The sequence below is a fragment of the Cydia fagiglandana genome, chromosome 13 (genome assembly GCF_963556715.1).
Source record: "Cydia fagiglandana chromosome 13, ilCydFagi1.1, whole genome shotgun sequence".
NCBI classification, from domain to species: Eukaryota; Metazoa; Arthropoda; class Insecta; order Lepidoptera; family Tortricidae; genus Cydia; species Cydia fagiglandana.
This window is the reverse complement of record NC_085944.1, coordinates 1731404-1749969: the sequence shown is the minus strand read 5'-3', so window position 1 is coordinate 1749969 and position 18566 is coordinate 1731404. Positions and strand designations below refer to the sequence as shown.

Genomic DNA, 18566 nt, shown 5'->3' with positions numbered 1-18566 from the left:
AACAACAACGAACTAACTTTCGGATACATTTATTCAAACATTACTAACCAAATATCACTAAAATGAACAAAAAACTTCCTTGTCAACTAAACTAACATCCTTTAAAGCTGTTTTAGCAAGATAAATGCTATTGGCCTCCTGTGCCAAATTAGGTATATTGCAGTGGTATATCATTTGTACCAAGGACCATAGACAAATCTATGGTATTTTTATACCATAGACATTTTTTTAATGGCTATAGACAAATTTATTGTATTTTTACACCATAAACAAATTTTTTAATGACAATAGATAAATTTATTGTTTTCCGATGGTGAATTTGGAGATGCCTTCGAGGAGGTTGATGTAGGCGGCGTGTTCGTAGCCTGTGCTGAAATCTGACAGTTTCTGGACGAAGTCGTTGCTGATGCCTTTCTCTTCCAGCAGATTCATGAGGAGGTCGTACAGGTACTGAAATAAAAAAATACTCATAAGAAAATGACTAATTTTATACGACAAAAAAGTCTATAAGAATTATATGCTATACGATATTTTTACCTACAATCACATACCTCTGAGCAAATGCTCTATATAAAAAATAAAAGTATACATCGTAAAATAAGATTATTCACCAATTTTTTTCGATGTTTCATGTGTAACTAAGGGAATGCGTTTTATTCATATAATAAAATGAAATAAAAAAATGTTGCACGTCAATGAATATTTCCCAAATGATAGGAAACAACTTCACATCGGAGCTGACAATATCCCCCGATTTTGGCACCTGACCACTACACTTATTATAGTATCAAGTGTGGCGTAAGAAATGGGGTGAAAGAACTGATCATCACAAAGACATGTCCCAGGATCGAACCTGGGACCGCTGCGTAGCAGTCCACAGCCAGGACCACTAGACCAATGGTCCTAGTCACATATAGAACGAAAATAAAGATATATTATTACAATTTTGCAGTAGAAAACGTTCTAACGTTTAACACTTTGACTACCGAGAACCCGCCTGGTAGGCACTCGTAATGTTTGCTCAGATGCCGGACAACCCGCCCAGCGGGTTCTTTTGTACGCAGATATAGACGGCCGGTTTCTGGGGTAGTGCGCCGTTTTTTGCCCGGCTGCGAAAGTGTTAAATCGTGATGATGATGATGAATATGTAGTGGAATTTTGTTATCGAATTATCGAACAAGGTTAAATTGTTTCATTGACCCAGTGCGCCATCTAGTTGATCTGTTGAGAACTAAAATTAAAATGATCGATTTTCATAGTTGTAAATTCCACTTTTAAAAGCATGTAATTTTCAATACATTGTGGCATTTTTAAAGGCCGAGCCACACCGGCTGCGTGTGCAGCACGTTGCGTGGCGTGCGCTGCGTGACGTGCGCAGCACCCCTGTCACACCGGGTGACGCGCACGTCACGCAACGCACGCCACGCAACGTGCTGCACACGCCACGCAGGCGCACGCTGCAGCTCAGTCATGCGTGCAGTAAAATAAAATACTCCTGCGACAGTACCTACATCATGTTATTATAACTCCCGTTGCAAATGGAATCAGCTCACCTAATGCCGCCATTGCAGGGGAAAAAAATGTCTCATATTTGAATCGAGATAATTGAGAGTACATAATATTATTCACCGACGCACAATAGTTCACAATACAACAACCTTATTTTCCAATAGTATCGTTAATACCTAAAATCGATTTGTTCCCACAGGCCAAATACAATTTTTACAAGACGTATTTTTGCAATCTTTGTGCTATGTTGTAAATATACATTCGTATTGACGAACGATTATAATTAGTTTTTCTTTTATCACTGAATCCGTATTAAAAACCAGCACTCGCACCGGCCGAGTTGTAAATAAATACAAGTGAGCTGCGCGTGTACACGCACAGCACCTATGCAGCACCGAGCTGTGCGTGTCCGAACCTGCTCGGTTCGCCCTCTTATAGGGAACGCAGTTAAACACAACGTCATCACTGCACGCAACGAAGCGACGTTGCCGCTCCGCTGCGTGGACGCGTGCACGCAGCACGCAACCGGTTTGTCTCGTCGGAGCTGCGTTGCGTGCAAGTCACGCGTACGCGCACGTCACGCACACGTCACGCAAGCGGTGTGTCCTCTCTTATGAGTTTTCATATTATACAACGCAGCGGGACGCGTACATGCACGCGCACGTCACGCACACGCATCCGGTGTGGCTTGGCCTTAATTCTTTGAGTTCGTTGTACTCAAGTTGTACCTTATTTAGGCCCCCCCACATCTGGCGTCTTTCGAGCGTCGGCGTCTACAATTCTATGGCCGACGTCGACGCAACTGCGCAGCGACGTCATTTTCCATAGCGCTGGACCGACGCCGACGCTCGAAAGACGCCAGATGTGGGGGGGCCCTTAGTGTGTCGACTTCGAAAAAACGCATGTGGTTTGTTGTAAGGTCTATGAGCCCCTAAGAATAAAAAATCCATTTCCGAAAATATAAATCAATGACGAAAATAGCGATAAATTGTAGCTTGATATGAAAAATAATGAGGATTTTTTTTACTGACCCCGTCGAGAACATCGCCAGCGACCGCGTACACCTTGTCGTTCCATTCTCCCTTGTAGAGGGTCACCTCGTCGATTCCGAATATGTCATCTGAAAACAAATCAATTAACTTGTTCATATATTTTATCATTAATTGTATAATCTTTAGGTTTAGTTTGTAATTGCCTTGTTATTTATATAAGTGCATGTTACTTCACTCAGAGCAATAATTGTGTTGTGGAAACTGTTTCTGGCAATTGTATTAACTTAATTTGTTTAACTATATGTGCAATTATATGCTGTTTGTTTCCCTATGCAAATAAAAAACTCAACTGAAATAAAGAAGAAGGACTCAGTCTCTCAGTAATAACTGAAAAATAAATAGTATTCTTTGCATTGAGTTGACGATAATAACGACCCACTTAGCCTATTTTTTTTATAGTGAGTAGTGACACTACCTGCGAAGCTAATGGTCCCATGTTCAAATCCATTAGGGGCATTTATATCTATATCTGGTCATTGGTTGTCTTAGTACAATCACCACACGGGATTGTTATGTCATTCAAGATTCTTGCTAAATTAGAAATTCTATAGTGTAAGTATTAAACAAAGAATGTAGCTAGGATCCTAATAAATGGCGCAAAAATCGCGGAACGTGATGGTACATCTAATTACTTAGGCTTAGTAAATTTGTATAAGAATGTCCAATAATTTATTTGTTTCATACTTTTATGCAGAAGTAAGGTACCAACCTATTTCTGGATGTGCATATGATTTGCTGTACCCTGCAAATGGCACCAGATTTCTCCATGAATGGGAGAATCTAGTGTGGCGTAATATGCAGGGATGATCTTAAATTACATGACAACTAATAAATGTATCTTTTATAATGTTCTTATGGAATTTGGATTTGCCAATGTCAAAATTCCATACTTTCACGCTTGAGGAGAATGTTTGGTGCTAAATTATTATTTTTAGGGTTCCGTACCTCAAAAGGAAAAAACGGAACCCTTATAGGATCACTCGTGCGTCTGTCTGTCCGTCTGTCACAGCCTCTCCGAAACTAACGGACCAATTACGTTGAAATTTGGTACACATAATGTAAGTTTGTGACCCGGACTTGCAACGTAAACAAATGAATTTTAAACATGGGGGCCACTTTTGGGAGGTAAAAGAGAAAATTAAAAAAACTATATTGTGTTACATATCAAAAGAAAGAGCTCAATGTGAGAATCTTAAATATATATATATATATATATATATATTTATAATCTTAGAATAAACAGTTTAGAAGTAATTCAAGAAAATAGGCATAAAACGGCACCCATTTATCTCCAAAACTACAGGGTCTAAAATTTTGAAAATAATACATAAAATAGGTCTTTACCTATAGATGACAGGAAAACCTAGTAGAAATATGTAGTCAAGCGTGAGTCGGACTAATTACTTAGTTTTTGAGACGACCCCTACGGGTTTTTTAAAGGCAATTCACTCGCGTTTAACATATAAAAAATAAAGTTTTGTAATGTACGGAACGCGAACCTTGGAACGCGAGTACGACTCGCATTTGGCCGGTTTTTGTTATTGGAATTGATCCAGCTCATCTGTGCTGTATAGACAGTTTAACTAGAGAGCATGTAAACCTGAGCGTGGTAAAGCCGCGGACAATCTCGAATTGGAACTGTGGCTGGCTTGATGGCTGGTTTGACTAAAAGTATCAACCTAATTGCGGCTAGGAGCGCATCTCAAACTCTGTTAATCAAACTTAACCTCATAGTTATGGGGTTCAAGACTCACTATACTCATCAGCATTGCTAGTAGGCGGGTCTTGTAAGAAGGAGCAGGTGAATCCAAGCGTGGTGTCGCCACGGACAATGTCTACTTCAAACTGCGGCTTGGAGCGCATCTCGGAGAACTCCTGCTTCTCCGGCTGAGCGTCGCCTTCGCCGAAATCGTCAGAGTCGACGGTGTGGTTCACGTTGAATGTTATGTTTATTCTGGAAACATTAGGTAGTTGGTATACATGGTAGTCAGTTTAGGTAAAATGTTGCTAGAATACATTATTGTAATGTATGTAATTTTATGAGTATAAAATATTAATAAAGCCTTTATTCTACCATAAATATGAATTTTCTCTAACATTACTGTCGCGAATAGGTCATAATAAAGTTAAGTTTAAAACGTGTAAATAAATATTGATGATTTCTGTCTTTTAATTTTGTGTGTTTAATTTTTATTATTTACTTATTGTACAACTTGGCTATTTTTTACGTTTTATTATGTCACGTGTTAGATAATAAGTCTTTATTGTTCCCCAATTAAATATATTCCCTATTTCCCTAATTTTGTAACATGATTATATTTACTGTACTGTAATTGGCTCAATAAAGAAAATACTTACTCTGCACGTAACACCCACGCCTTGGGTAGGCGTGGCCTAGAGTACCTACGGTGGGGGTGCGCTGAGCGCGCCTATATATACGCGCCCACCCTGGGAGCTCACTCACTCATCTACAAGCATCAACAGAGGCACCAGCCTCCCAACACTCTCCAAAGTTTTCTTTAAACCTACAAATGTGTTTTCATTGAACACCCTACATATTCCCGGTAATGGTGCGGTAACCGGAGGTAACAGCAGCCAGCGAGCCAGCCAGCGTGTTCCAGCCTGCGTGAACGTGTCCTGACTTCGGAATCTGCGAGCCCCACAGTAACTACGCTCGACATTATGGTCCTTCGAGCCGGATGAAGAAAGAAACACGTACGCGCTGAATTTTAAGTAGAGCTTTACTTGATTCAGAGGAAAAAAGAAAAACGAACGCGCTGAGCCTCCGAAGTTCGCTTCGGCTCAGACCTTACCTACCTACCTTTCCATAACCCACCATTACCGGCTTGCCGGCGGACCGTGCAGTGTTGTAGGTTTTCCTCCACTCACGCGTCCTGGCAACTTTAGTTGCATGTGTCACATGGTGATACCATCACGCTGCTTTCGAACGCTCTAGGCACTGCACTTAGCCATTGCGGGAGATTCAGTGCACCGAGGGATCCACGCTTAGGGGCACTGGCGTTGCGTTCTGTAGCGTCAGAGCATAGGCGTTAGGCAGGTAAATTTGTATATAGTTAGGGACCCCCCGCGTGTGTCAAGTGTTGTGTTTTGTGCGTAAAAATCAAGAAAGAAGAAGATGTCACAAAGCGGAAGATCACTTCGCTCACGCAGACGGGACCAGCCTGTCCCCACGCCCACGCCCTCGTCCGGCAAAACTACGTCCGGCGAGACCCATACGTGGAGCAAAGGCACCAGCGACAACCGGAAAACTAGTGGTGAGAGAGATAATGAGTCGGTACACTCAGAAGAGCATCATGATGAAACAGTGGTAGTTCGCAGTAGGTCGAATACTTTAGTGCCGCCCGTTGTTGCGCCGCCGCCGCGAGCGCCGTCCGTTCGCGAATCAGTTAGGTCTGCCCGCGAATCGGCAAATAGGGACCGCGATAGTGAATTAACCGTGCTTTTAGCCGAACTCGAAGTTCGTAAAGCCGCTCTACTCGTAGCCAAGGCAGAGTCCGATACCGCCAAAACGAAGCTGCAGATTGCCCAAGCTAAGGCGCAGTCTGACGGCGGCAGTATCGCGACCGAGGCCGAGGTACGAACTAGAAGTTGGGTAGAACAAGCGAGGCTACAGCGCGAAATCGCGAGTGAAAACGTAAAAATCCCGCCGCCGAAAGAGACCGCGCCGCGCGCCGCGACCGATAGGGTTAGCAAGCCGCCACCGCGATTTTTAGAGGTGCCGCAAGGTACCTACGCGCCAATGTATCACAAGCCGCCAGAGTTACCCACATTCGGTGGCGATATAACCGAATGGATATCGTTTAGAGCGGAGTTCGAGGACACGTCGCCCATGTTTAGTGCCGTTAACAATGTCAGTAGAATTAGGCGCGCACTTAAAGGCGAGGCCCGGACGGCCGTTAAATCGATCATGTACACAGTTCAGGATCCATACGAAATTATGGAAGCGCTAGAACGGCAATTCGGCGACCCCGAAGAAATTGTACTTACGGAACTGCATAATATCAAACGCATGCCGCGTTTGTCCGAAGACAATGGTAATATCTCTTCTTTCGCCGCGCATATCGCGAACGCCGTCGCCACTATAAAATCGTTGCGTCAGGAAAAATATTTGCACGCGCCTGAACTAGTGAACAAAATAGTGGACAAATTAAATTTGATAGTGCGTTACGAATGGGCCAAATATAGGCAGACTAATTCGGAAACTCCCGGCCTAGCCGCTTTATCTGAGTTTCTCAACGACATTAGTACTGCAGCCAAACGCGTAAACCGCAGACCGACTAATAGATCGCGAGCTGTAGTGAACACGGTATCTTTTGAGCACGAGCCTAGGCGGTCGAGCAACGCTCCCTCTAGATCTCGCGCCCCCGCGTTCTCCCGCGACTGTAGTACGGACTCGGAGTCAGATTTCCACGAAAATTACCCACGCGAAACGAAGAGTAGATCGCGTAGTAAACATACTGTCGCACAAGTCAAGTCACGCGAAAATAACAATAAAAAAAAACCCGCGTCAACCGGAGCTAGATCCAATCAGGAATCGTCCATCTCTGTCCCGCCGCGCAATACGTGCCCCATTTGTAATGAGGATCACGTGGTTAGCACGTGCGCACAATTTACGGCGGCAACGATTTCCGAAAGATGGGAACTAGCGAAGGGCGCGCGGCTGTGTTTTAGGTGTTTAGGATCCGCGCCTCATCAGCCGAATACATGCAAATACGTAGCATGCGGTGTAGGCGAATGCGAAGCAGGTCATCATAGACTGCTGCACGGATTACACACGGCCTCTCCTGCAACTAAGATTAGCTGGGCACGAGCCGTAAACACAATTAGCTTCGCGTCAAACAAGCCCGCGGTATCTAGCATAGGTAGAAATGGCGACACGTCTTTCGCCGGGGGGAGCGAAAGCTCTCTAAACCCGCCCAAAGACGTGCCCACCGCGCAGATATTGCCCACAACGCGGCCCGCGTCGACGTTTGACCGAGACAAACCTGCTCAAGTTGTAGCAACCTCCCGGTGGGATGTAGAACCCGAACGTAAAAGCGATCATAAGCCGCGATCGGCAATAATTCAAACGCTCGCGCCCGTCGCCGACAACGCCGCGATACGTCGTACACGACGACGCGTGTCAAAGTCCGTACGCTCAATTACGAAAACTAAAAGTAAATTCGAGTACCTACCTAAGGTAAACAGTTTTTCCGAATTCACGCATTTAGTTAGGGCCACGGCTAGAGTTCTGGTTGCCACCGAGGTAGATAACGCCAAGTTGCCATATGAGAAAACAGATACAGAAATGATCAAGGGGAATTTGATTTTAGCTGAGATATCGCTAATCAAACGGAGCCAATATGAAGCCTATCCAGAAGAGATAAAGTCCCTGGAAGCTGGGCATGCGCTACCGAGAAAATCTCCGCTGCGCAGAATAGCAGTTAAACTTGACGAATACGGAGTCATCGTGACAGACGGCGGAAGCAAGCAAGTACCCGTCCTACGCGCTAAAGAAGACTTCACCAAGCTGCTAATTCATCATTTTCGCGCTCTGTACAACGGCAACCACTCGACAGTGATAAGCGAGTTAAAACAAAAATATCACATAGTCGGATTGCGCGGTAGTATTCGTTATCGATCACATAAGCGCCAATGGTGTCGAACCTGTCGCGGGGCCAACCTCAAGGTTCCCGTGGTCGACTTACCATTAGAAAGGCCTCGAACGAATCCACTACCATCTACCGCCGCAGCTACGAATATGCCCGACGTTCATCACAACAGACAGAAATTGCACGTAGGTGACAGCGTCACGATTAGCGACTGCTCCGTGCCACAAAGTACATGGTCTAGAGGCGAAATCGCACAACTCTTTCCCGATGTAGACGGTCAAATAAGAGTAGCCATTGTACACACGCGCGCAGGTGACGTTTGCTGCTCAGCTTCCAGGCTTATTCCTACACGCTCCTCTAAATACGGTGTTGGCACACGTGGGGGAGAACTGTCGCGAATAGGTCATAATAAAGTTAAGTTTAAAACGTGTAAATAAATATTGATGATTTCTGTCTTTTAATTTTGTGTGTTTAATTTTTATTATTTACTTATTGTACAACTTGGCTATTTTTTACGTTTTATTATGTCACGTGTTAGATAATAAGTCTTTATTGTTCCCCAATTAAATATATTCCCTATTTCCCTAATTTTGTAACATGATTATATTTACTGTACTGTAATTGGCTCAATAAAGAAAATACTTACTCTGCACGTAACACCCACGCCTTGGGTAGGCGTGGCCTAGAGTACCTACGGTGGGGGTGCGCTGAGCGCGCCTATATATACGCGCCCACCCTGGGAGCTCACTCACTCATCTACAAGCATCAACAGAGGCACCAGCCTCCCAACACTCTCCAAAGTTTTCTTTAAACCTACAAATGTGTTTTCATTGAACACCCTACATATTCCCGGTAATGGTGCGGTAACCGGAGGTAACAGCAGCCAGCGAGCCAGCCAGCGTGTTCCAGCCTGCGTGAACGTGTCCTGACTTCGGAATCTGCGAGCCCCACAGTAACTACGCTCGACAATTACATTAATAACTAATATATCTATGTGATTTCATTTACATGTTGTAAATTAATTTTATAAGTATACTGTAATATAAGACTGGCCATCCCTACAACATAGTATTAGGATTTTTTAAACTATATGTTACTTAAATTCAGATTTTTAAAAATCTCTATGTAATACATAATATGTGGTATTATCTATGAAAAGGGACCTTATTGTCGATGGCGCTTACGACAATAAGTTCAATGAATAAAATACGTAGTAGGTTTAAATTGGACATTCTGGCTCATTTCGGTTCGCTCTGTCCCAATTTAGCAATTAAGTTTCTGTGAATACTGGAACATTAAATTTTGTTGTCTATCCATTGTGGAGGTCAATTTATGTTATGTAACGTTGATGAACTGATCAGTCATCGGGTTTTATGGTCCCTTTTTATAGTTTTTTTTAATAACTCGTAAACGGTAGCTTGTAGCAAAAAATGTTCTGATACATAAGTAATCTACATACAATTTTCTACATTAAACATTCTATACACTTTTTCGCTACCTTCAATATTTAAGGGAGAAAGTAAATTATACTCAATAAATAAATAAATATTATAGGACATTTTTACATAAATTGACTAAGCCCCTCGGTAAGCTCAAGAAGGCTTGTGTTGTAGGTACTCAGACAACGACGTATATAATATATCAATACTTAAATACATAGAAAACAATCATGACTCAGGAACAAATATCAGTGTTCATTACACAAATAAATTCCCATACCAGGATTTGAACCCGGGATGAACGCACGCTCCCAAGTCCCAAAGGTATAGGACCCCATGGTTCCGAGCAGGAATGTTACGGATGCAAATTTTTGACATCCGCGGATGCGGATGCGGATATTTAAAGGTTCACATCCGCGGATGCGGATGTCAAGATTAGGTACTTAAAACTGTCAAATACTATCATTTTTAGTAATTGTTATTTAAAAAATGTAACGTTTAGTATTTGAGCAAGAATATAAGTGCGTTATATTAAGTAAACAGTAATTTGGCTGACTTTTCTGAATTTAGACGATTTCTTAATTTTTAACAAGCAGAAATGTCTGCGAACGATGCTATTAAGCTTAGAATAAATTTAAAAGTGGAAAAAAATTACTGTCTTGGGTGAGACTTGAACTCACGGCCTCTGGATCGATACTCCAGCGCACTGCCATCTGAGCCACCAAGACCTCATCCATAGCCAGCAAATTTTTCCACAATATTACTGGTCAAGGGGACCCTAGCGACATCTACATCTTGTGTTACACTTCTTAAACGGCTACCGGAGTTCCAAGTTACATTGGAAATTCACCAGTTACGATGTGCTCAGATGGCACAGCGCTGGAGTCTCGATCCAGTGAGTTCAAGTTGCACTCCAGACAGTTTTTTTTTTTCACTTTTAAATTTAGACGATTTTACCTAGCAGTTACGCCGCCGTTAAGACGTTCCTGTACCGACTTGTTCGACATCTGCATTCGCATAAGCTCCGCATCGATTTTATGCAGATACAGATGTCGATAATAGTGCGGAAGCTCTGCGGATGCGGATGCGAATATTCGCAACATCCCTGGTCCCGAGATATGGAAAACATAAAAATGATAACAATGACGAGCGGCGAGTCACCGCCTGCCTCTATACACTGTGGATCGCAATGTTATAGCAGGTATTTGGACCTCTTAGAAATAGTCCCAACTTTAAACCACTTACCACGAACCTTTCCATTTTTCTACAATAGCCTCCAATGCCTGCTGAAATCGGTTGTTTACGGATATCTATTTAAATACTCGTGAATGGGTCCCACCAGGCGTTCTACATGACATTAAAGCTCTCCAAACGGCCTCTACGTGTTGGATCAATACCCCACGCACGCTTTATAAATGACCGGGCTTGAAAACCCGAGAGTTTGTGACGGAGATATAATAATAATGTAATATTTTATTATGCACTACAAAGAAAAAATACATGTTACTAACAAAGACGAAGACGACATAGTGAAGTAGGTAACAACAGGCCGACTTATCGCTAAAAACCGATCTCTTCCAGACAACCTTCAGATAGCACTATTATAAATGTTAATTTAAACACATATTTTATCAAATATATATGTATAAGCAGAGTTTATTCAACACAAGGGGAAATCAATAATCACGTCAATCACATATTTGAATGCATGTCATGTCGACCAAGATTACAGCAAGGAGTACAAACTATTTTATTGGGTTGTTGCATAATTCTTTTCCCACTTTGGAATAAAACTATTTTTTTTGTAACAATTATTTATTGAAATAATTGATCGACAATATAGTCATCATCATTATCTAGAACATGTAACCATCTCTTAGGCAAAGTTTCAATACCCTTAACCCATAATGAAAGTGGCTGAGAGACAAAGAAGTTGACAAGGTCATTTTGTAGGTCGCCGGAATTTTCGAATTTCTTTTTACGAAGATGCTGTTTCAAAGCCCGAAAAAGATGATAGCCGGAAGGTGCTAGATCAGGGCTATAAGGTGGATGAGGTATTTTAATAACAAAACTTCCGTGAGACACAGACATATTAAATATATTAAGAACGGGTCACTCACGTATTTTAAGTAGGGATGTACCGACTAGTCGCCGACTAGTCGGGAAAGCCGACTATCCGGCCACATTTTGTAGTCGGCGATTAGTCGGCGACTAGTCGGCAAAAATGGCCGATTAGTCGGCACTTTATTAGTGAAAGGAAAACAGAAAAAAAAAATCTATATTTACCTTATGTTTTATGTTTATATTACTAAAATACCTATTCAGGGTGCATACCTACGAAAACTTCATATAATAAAATTGACCGTTTGATCGTTATCGTATGTTGGTGGACTGGTGTCTTCCTCTACAAGTAGTAATTATGTGAAGCTATATTACTGTCTTTTTATGTAAGATATGAGCACAAAATGCCGTGTCTTACAGCTACATGTTATTACTATTTTAATATGAATATAGGCCGGTAGCTTGAACATGTCATGCTCGCTTAAAAGTCTTTGCTTACGGTGGCGTTGTTGATCGGGTCGCCACTTTCCCGAATGAAGGTTGAGGGAGGCGATGGCTGAGATACGCGTCATACTCGTGAACGGGTGCTGTTTGTGGAGACTGGTCTGTTAAGCTAACACGAGCTATTATACTTAGTAACTTTTATTAATTAATTACAGTGAGACGCCTCATTCTGTTCTCGTATGTTTCTTTTCTTTTAATGAATGTATTAATTATACAGGATATTGACTCTTGGAGACCTTATACATCTCTAAGGATAACTTGATAAACTATATAATCTTATAGTTCTGACACCTAGAGACATTTACACCTCTAAATATTATAGATTTTTTTTGTGTGTGTTTTTTTATCTGTATTTTGTATGTAATTCGACATTAAGAGACCATATACATCTCTTAGTAATTGTAATACGTTAGATTGAATTGTTAGTTTTATTTTATAAAATTGTTGATGTTATTATTTTTGCTTTTATGTAAATTCAATGTTGACGTGTAAAAGTGCCCTTGTGGCCTATTTGCTGAATAAATGTTGATGTTTGATGTTTACAGGTCGATCTCAACTGATTCTCGTGTAACTTCATGTGCCAGTTCGATAGTAATTTTTTTTAATTCAGTTTTTGTTTTTTTAATGGTGGAGTCATGAGGAACTATTAATGTTATTGCAAAATTTAGAGACTTAAGTCAGGGCACGTTGCTCGTAAAGACGTTGACCACATGGGATAGGTTCTTAACTGGCGACTACGTACGGGGAATAGAGCCTTGGAAATACCTCCTACAAACTGTACTGACGGTATGCTCAGGATCGCAAAGTAAAAGAACTAAAGACAGAAATTGAACGAAGATTCTTGTGATAGGTCTTTGAACCTTTTAGTGAAGTAGAACACCTTTTAGCCAAGCTAAATTATGATGAATAGCGCAACCAAAGGAGCAAAACTATTGTTTTTCACCTGAACTTATACGAAACTAATGATCTGGCCGACTAGCCGACTAGTCGGCCGACTAATCGGCCATTCGAGCGCCGATTAGTCGGCTAGTCGGCCAAATCAATAGTCGGTACATCACTCATTTTAAGTCGAAAAACGCTCGACATGTTTCACTCCGTACCGAGGAGTGTCATCAGGAGCTTGCGTTTACGGTGACGTACCGGCGCAGTCTGCGCTCCTGATGACACTCCTCGGTACGGAGTGAAACATGTCGAGCGTTTTTCGACTTAAAATACGTGAGTGACCCGTTCTTAATATATTTAATATGGATGAGGTATTGTTGTCCAACCGAGCTCCTCTAGAAATTTACAAGTCATTTTCGCCGCATGTGGTCTTGCATTATCATGAAGTAATGATACTTCGAGTCGTTTTGGCTTTTTTTTCTTTAACACCGTTCGCCAACTTCTGTAGTTGGTTCACGTAGGCTTCGCCATTGATAGTCTGATGGTCGTCCAGTAACTCCCACAACAACATTCCTCGCGAATCCCAAAAAACTGACAAGGTAAGTTTTTGGCCATGCGGACTGCTTTTCGGCTGTGTTGGTGGCCGTTTATCGGAAGGCATCCAAAAGGCTTTTCATGTAACGTTCTCGTACAAGACCCAGGACTCGTCTTCAGTGATGATTGACTCCAGGAAGCTCTTTCTTTGGAGGCGCAACAGCAGACTATTTTCGATTTTAACTAAATCCTTGTAACAAGCCCACGCTTATACACTAGATTTATTCTAGAATATTCCCGAGAATACTGAAAATATCAAAAAAAATTTGAAGGGGAAAAAATTATGCAACAACCTAATACAAATGAATGAAACCTCCAACACGCCCTCTTAATCTTGGACGACTTCCATCAAGTCCTGAACAAAAGACTCGTGCTTACAATATGGCAATGCCTTGGTAAGTACATCAGCAGTCATCTGCTCAGTAGGCATGTAAGTCAACTCAATAACGTTATTTTCAATAGTCTGACGAATATAGTGATATCTAACGTCCACATGTTTAGATCGCTGTGGAATACTGGATTAGTGGCCAGTTTAGTAGCAAACTGGTTATCACTATACAAAGTAACAGTATTACTACAACCTGTCAACTGAGCAAGAACCGCACGGACGTATACCGCCTCTTTGGCGGCTTTAGACAAAGCTCCGCCTCGGTAGACGACTGTGCGATACAAGATTGCTTGTAACAACCCCAGGAAATGACATTCCTACCTAACTTAAATATGTGACGTTATGTATGAAAAGGGACCTTATTGTCGATGGCGCTTAAGCTATTATTAACGATGCTCCGATATAAATACAATGCCGCGCGACGCTGTGCGGCGTAAGCGCCATCGACAATAAGGTCCCTTTTCATAGATAATGCCCCATATATACCTCGTGTATGATTTACGATCCGTCCCGTTAGTCCAATCAGCGTCAGTCAATCCAAAAATACGAAATTTATCATTAACATCACGCATCACCCAACAGTGATGTATCCACTTTGCGATCTAAAGTCTGTCATCAAATCGCGCCTGCTAGTCATGCTATTCGTTGCTCCCGAGTCCACATACCACGAAGATTCAGAGTACGCTTCAGTGCTATATGCCGACAAGTCACAGTATCCTAAACAAGCAAAGTCGTTACGACAGTTTTTTTTTTCAGATGACCTTTTTGTTTGCATTTCTAGCACCACGGCTCTCTCTTACGACCAGTAATATCCTTCGTTTTAGACTCGGTCTTGTGCTGTTGCGCTTTTCTCTCGTAGTAGCGCCTTGGAAATTTAATGTTATCGTAAACTTAGGATAAATGTGAATGCAAAATTTTTAATGTTGTCTGCCAAGGCTTTTCCTGCCGAAACAGCTTGGCAGACGACATTATGTGAGCAAGGTAACCATTGGTTACCCTACCCTACACTAACCCATCTGATACCACCATGAAACCAATGCCAGTTGGTAGGAATGAACCCCCATTTTAGGAATATATAAGTCTGCCAAGGTTTTTCCTGCTGAAACACCTTGGCAGACGAGATTATAAGCAAGATGACCATTGGTTACCGTACACTAACCCATCTGATACCACGATGAAACCAATTCCAGTCGGTAGGTATGAATCCTCATTTCAGGAATATATAAGTCTGCCAGGGCTTTTCCTGCCGAAACACCTTGGCAGACGAGATTGTGTTAGCAAGGTGTACATCAGTTACCCTACGTCAACCCATATGATACCACCATGAAACCAATTCCAGTCGGTAGGTATGTACCCCCATTTCAGGAATATATAAGTCTGCCAAGGCTTTTCCTGCCGAAACACCTTGGCAGACGAGATTAAAAGCAAGATGGCCATCGGTTACCGTACACTAACCGTAACTGCTAGATAAAATCGTCTAAATTATAACTGGATAAAATTACTGTCTTGATTGAAACTTGAGCTCACTGGATCGATACTCCAGCGCTGTGCCATCTGAGCACATCGTAACTGGTGAATTTACAATGTAACTTGGAACTCCAGTAGCCGTTTAAGAAGTGTAACACGCTTAAGGTAGATGTCGCTGTCCCTCTTGACCTGTAATATGGTGGAAAAATTTGCTGGCTATGGATGAGGTCTTGGTGGCTCAGATGGCAGAGCGCTGGAGTACCGATCCAGAGGCCGTGAGTTCAAGTCTCGCCCAAGACAGTATTTTTTTTTTCACTTTTAAATTTATTCTAAGCTTAATAGCATCGTTCGCAGACATTTCTGCTTTTTAAAAATTAGGAAATTGTCTAAATTCAGAAAGGTCGGCCAAGTTACTGTTTACTTAATATAACGCACCTTTACTCTTGCTCAAATACTAAACGTTACGTTTTTTTTAAATAACAATTACTAAAAATTATATAATTTGACAGTTTTTAAGTACCTAATCCGCAATCTGCGCATCCGCGGATGTAAACCTTTAAATATCCGCATCCGCATCCGCGGATGTCAAAAAATCTGCATCCGTAACATTCTTGCTCTTTTGGGACTTGGGAGCGTGCGTTGTGTGATGAACACTGATATTTGTTCCTGAGTCATGATTGTTTTCTATGTATTTAAGTATTGATATATAATATATTATATACGTCGTTGTCTGAGTACCTACAACACAAGCCTTCTTGAGCTTACCGTGGGGCTTAGTCAATTTATGTAAAAATTTCCTATAATATTTATTTATATATTAAGTATAATTTACATTCTCCCTTAAATATTGAAGGTAGCGAAAAAGTGTATACAATGTTTAATGTAGAAAATTGTATATTGATTACTTATGTATTAGAACATTTTTTGCTACAAGCTACCGTTTACGAGTTATTAAAAAAAAACTATAAAAAGGGACCTTTAAACCCGATGACTGATCAGTTCATCAACGTTCATAACATAAATTGACCTACACAATGGATAGACAACAAAATTGAATGTTCCAGTATTTACAGAAACTTAATTGCTAAATTGGGACAGAGCGAACCGCAATGAGCCAGAATGTCCAATTTAAACCTACTACGTATTTTATTCATTGAACTTATTGTCGTAAGCGCCATCGACAATAAGGTCCCTTTTCATAGATAATACCACATATGTTTAATTTAAGATTCTAGAGATAGTTCAAAAAATGTATACATGTTTATGAATTTTATGATACTGACTATGTATTAACAGTATAAGTGTCTTGGCATCCTGCAGCTGTAAACTTATAATAAGTGTTTGTCTGAATAAATAATAAGACTCACACTTCATCTTTCAGTGCCTTGGACAGCAGCACCTCAGCTCCAGTCCCCGTCACTTTGAAGCCGTCCACCTCCGTGGGCAGAGTCGTCAACTTCTGCGCCTTCCTCTCTGCCACAATCTCTTCTGTGAGGAACTCCACCAGCTCACGCTCACCTACATATTTAAACATATTTTAAATAGTGAACATCACAACTTTTTTCTACACAATCTACTTTGATCCTAATTATTAAAAATTACTTGATGGGAAATACCTAGTGTTCATATTATGATTGAGTACAGCACCAATTTACTACTATAACTAACTTAAAATGATCTAGTATCTAAATAACACAAACCAAATTGTAGTACAAAGATGGAGAAACACGATGGCAGATATTGTCTTATATGTATAATTGTATATTTCAGATGTTAACACAAAAATAAGTATGTATAATATGTACAGTCACCTGCAATAATATGTTACACTTCGAAGGCCGCAAAAATATGTGACACGCTCTTATGACTTTGTAAACAAGATCGTGTCAGATATTTTTGCGGCCTTCGTTGTGTAACATATTATTGCAGGTGACTGTACTATGCAAGATGCAACAGAATGGGAGTATGGATAATATCTGTAGTTGCTATAGTTCACTAGTGGTGGCAGCATTTTACGAGAAGATACAATTAAAAAAGGAATAAGTCACTTACCAGGACTATGGAGGTATAGGGTAATAGGACTAACCTAACGGCTTATTCTTGATAGAACTCTCACGTCCGTGGCCTTCTATAACCAGTAAAACATATTAGGAAAGGACCAGGATAGCAGGGATCACAGGGATGAGTTAAGCATGGCGCAATATACATAACCTCAAAATATCGAGAGTACCTTTTGTGTGTAGGGCTTTCATACCGCATCCGCAGCTGCATGTGTTGGAATGGTTATGGAGCAGGCTGGTGGCCACGGGCCCGTCCATCCTCTTTGAGCAGCTCATGTGCCATATTCCTCTCGTGAAATCACGCTTCACGGGGGCCTGCGCTCTGCTCACAAGCGCACTCGCTATGCCTGTGTTTTTAACACATCCCTGGATTACTCTGTGTGCTGACCTGACCAAGCCGCTCATTTTCAGTAAACGTTCTATCAGATGACAAAATAAAATGGAATTTTCGAAAAAATGTCACAGAATGGAATACAGCAAAGCGCCGGTCTGAAAACAAATGTTGCCAGGACCAGGACAGTGTCAGAAATTCTTTCTATATTTTTTTATTTAACTTAAGCGGGCATTACATTATACAATTTGTAGTGCGCTAGCTGAGTTAGCGCACTAATTTAGTATAGTGTAAAGACAGTTAGCCAGTTAGAGACCCAATCTAGTGCAATCGCATGTGCTCTGCCGCACTAACGCTATCTAGCGCACTAGAACGCATAGTGTAAATGGTTTTAGCGCGCTTAGCGCTTACTGTGTAAGGTCAGTTGTCGGCACGCCACCGACGCACTCGAACACGCGTATGATGGATGTTTTATTGTTTTAGTTATTGCATTTCAGTTCAAAATGACGCAGCCACAGACTAGGGAATAGGAAGTACCTACTGCTAAAATCTTCTTCTTCAATCATGAACTTTATAAAGACATGCCATTTTTATGGGATAAAAAACATAAAGATTACAAATACAAAGACATTAGAAATTATGGTAACAAAGTGCTTCTCGAAATGTA

General features: G+C 41.3%; 1 protein-coding gene and 1 non-coding gene across 3 annotated transcripts; one reads left to right on the top strand and one right to left on the bottom strand.

Moving 5' to 3' along the window:
• Nucleotides 1-13: 13 nt before the first annotated feature.
• Nucleotides 14-18069, bottom strand: LOC134669963 (complement component 1 Q subcomponent-binding protein, mitochondrial). 2 transcript variants are annotated; one of them, XM_063527607.1, is made up of 6 exons: nucleotides 17739-18069; nucleotides 17595-17636; nucleotides 16876-17026; nucleotides 4316-4515; nucleotides 2541-2629; nucleotides 14-450 (listed from the first exon to the last, which is right to left on the bottom strand). In XM_063527607.1, the coding sequence occupies exons 1-6, from the start codon at nucleotides 17971-17973 to the stop codon at nucleotides 298-300; spliced, it is 870 nt and encodes a 289-aa protein (XP_063383677.1). In that variant the 5' UTR covers nucleotides 17974-18069; the 3' UTR covers nucleotides 14-297. The 2 variants fall into 2 exon arrangements, with proteins under 2 accessions (XP_063383677.1, XP_063383678.1); XM_063527608.1 differs by lacking the exon at nucleotides 17595-17636.
• Trnag-acc (transfer RNA glycine (anticodon ACC)) lies at nucleotides 15736-15808 on the top strand. Its single transcript has one exon. It is a non-coding gene; the product is annotated as a tRNA-Gly (tRNA).
• Nucleotides 18070-18566: the final 497 nt, after the last annotated feature.

What these genes read in the sequence shown, in the direction of transcription:
- LOC134669963 (XM_063527607.1), bottom strand. Translation starts at nt 17,973, where the DNA reads ATGAGCGGCTTGGTCAGGTCAGCACACAGAGTAATCCAGGGATGTGTT. An exon ending in GAAAGCCCTACACACAAAAG is followed by an intron (nt 17,637 to 17,738) that starts GTACTCTCGATA and finishes TACTGGTTATAG; the next exon opens with AAGGCCACGGACGTGAGAGT. An exon ending in AAGGCACTGAAAGATGAAGT is followed by an intron (nt 4,516 to 16,875) that starts GTGAGTCTTATT and finishes TAATGTTTCCAG; the next exon opens with AATAAACATAACATTCAACG.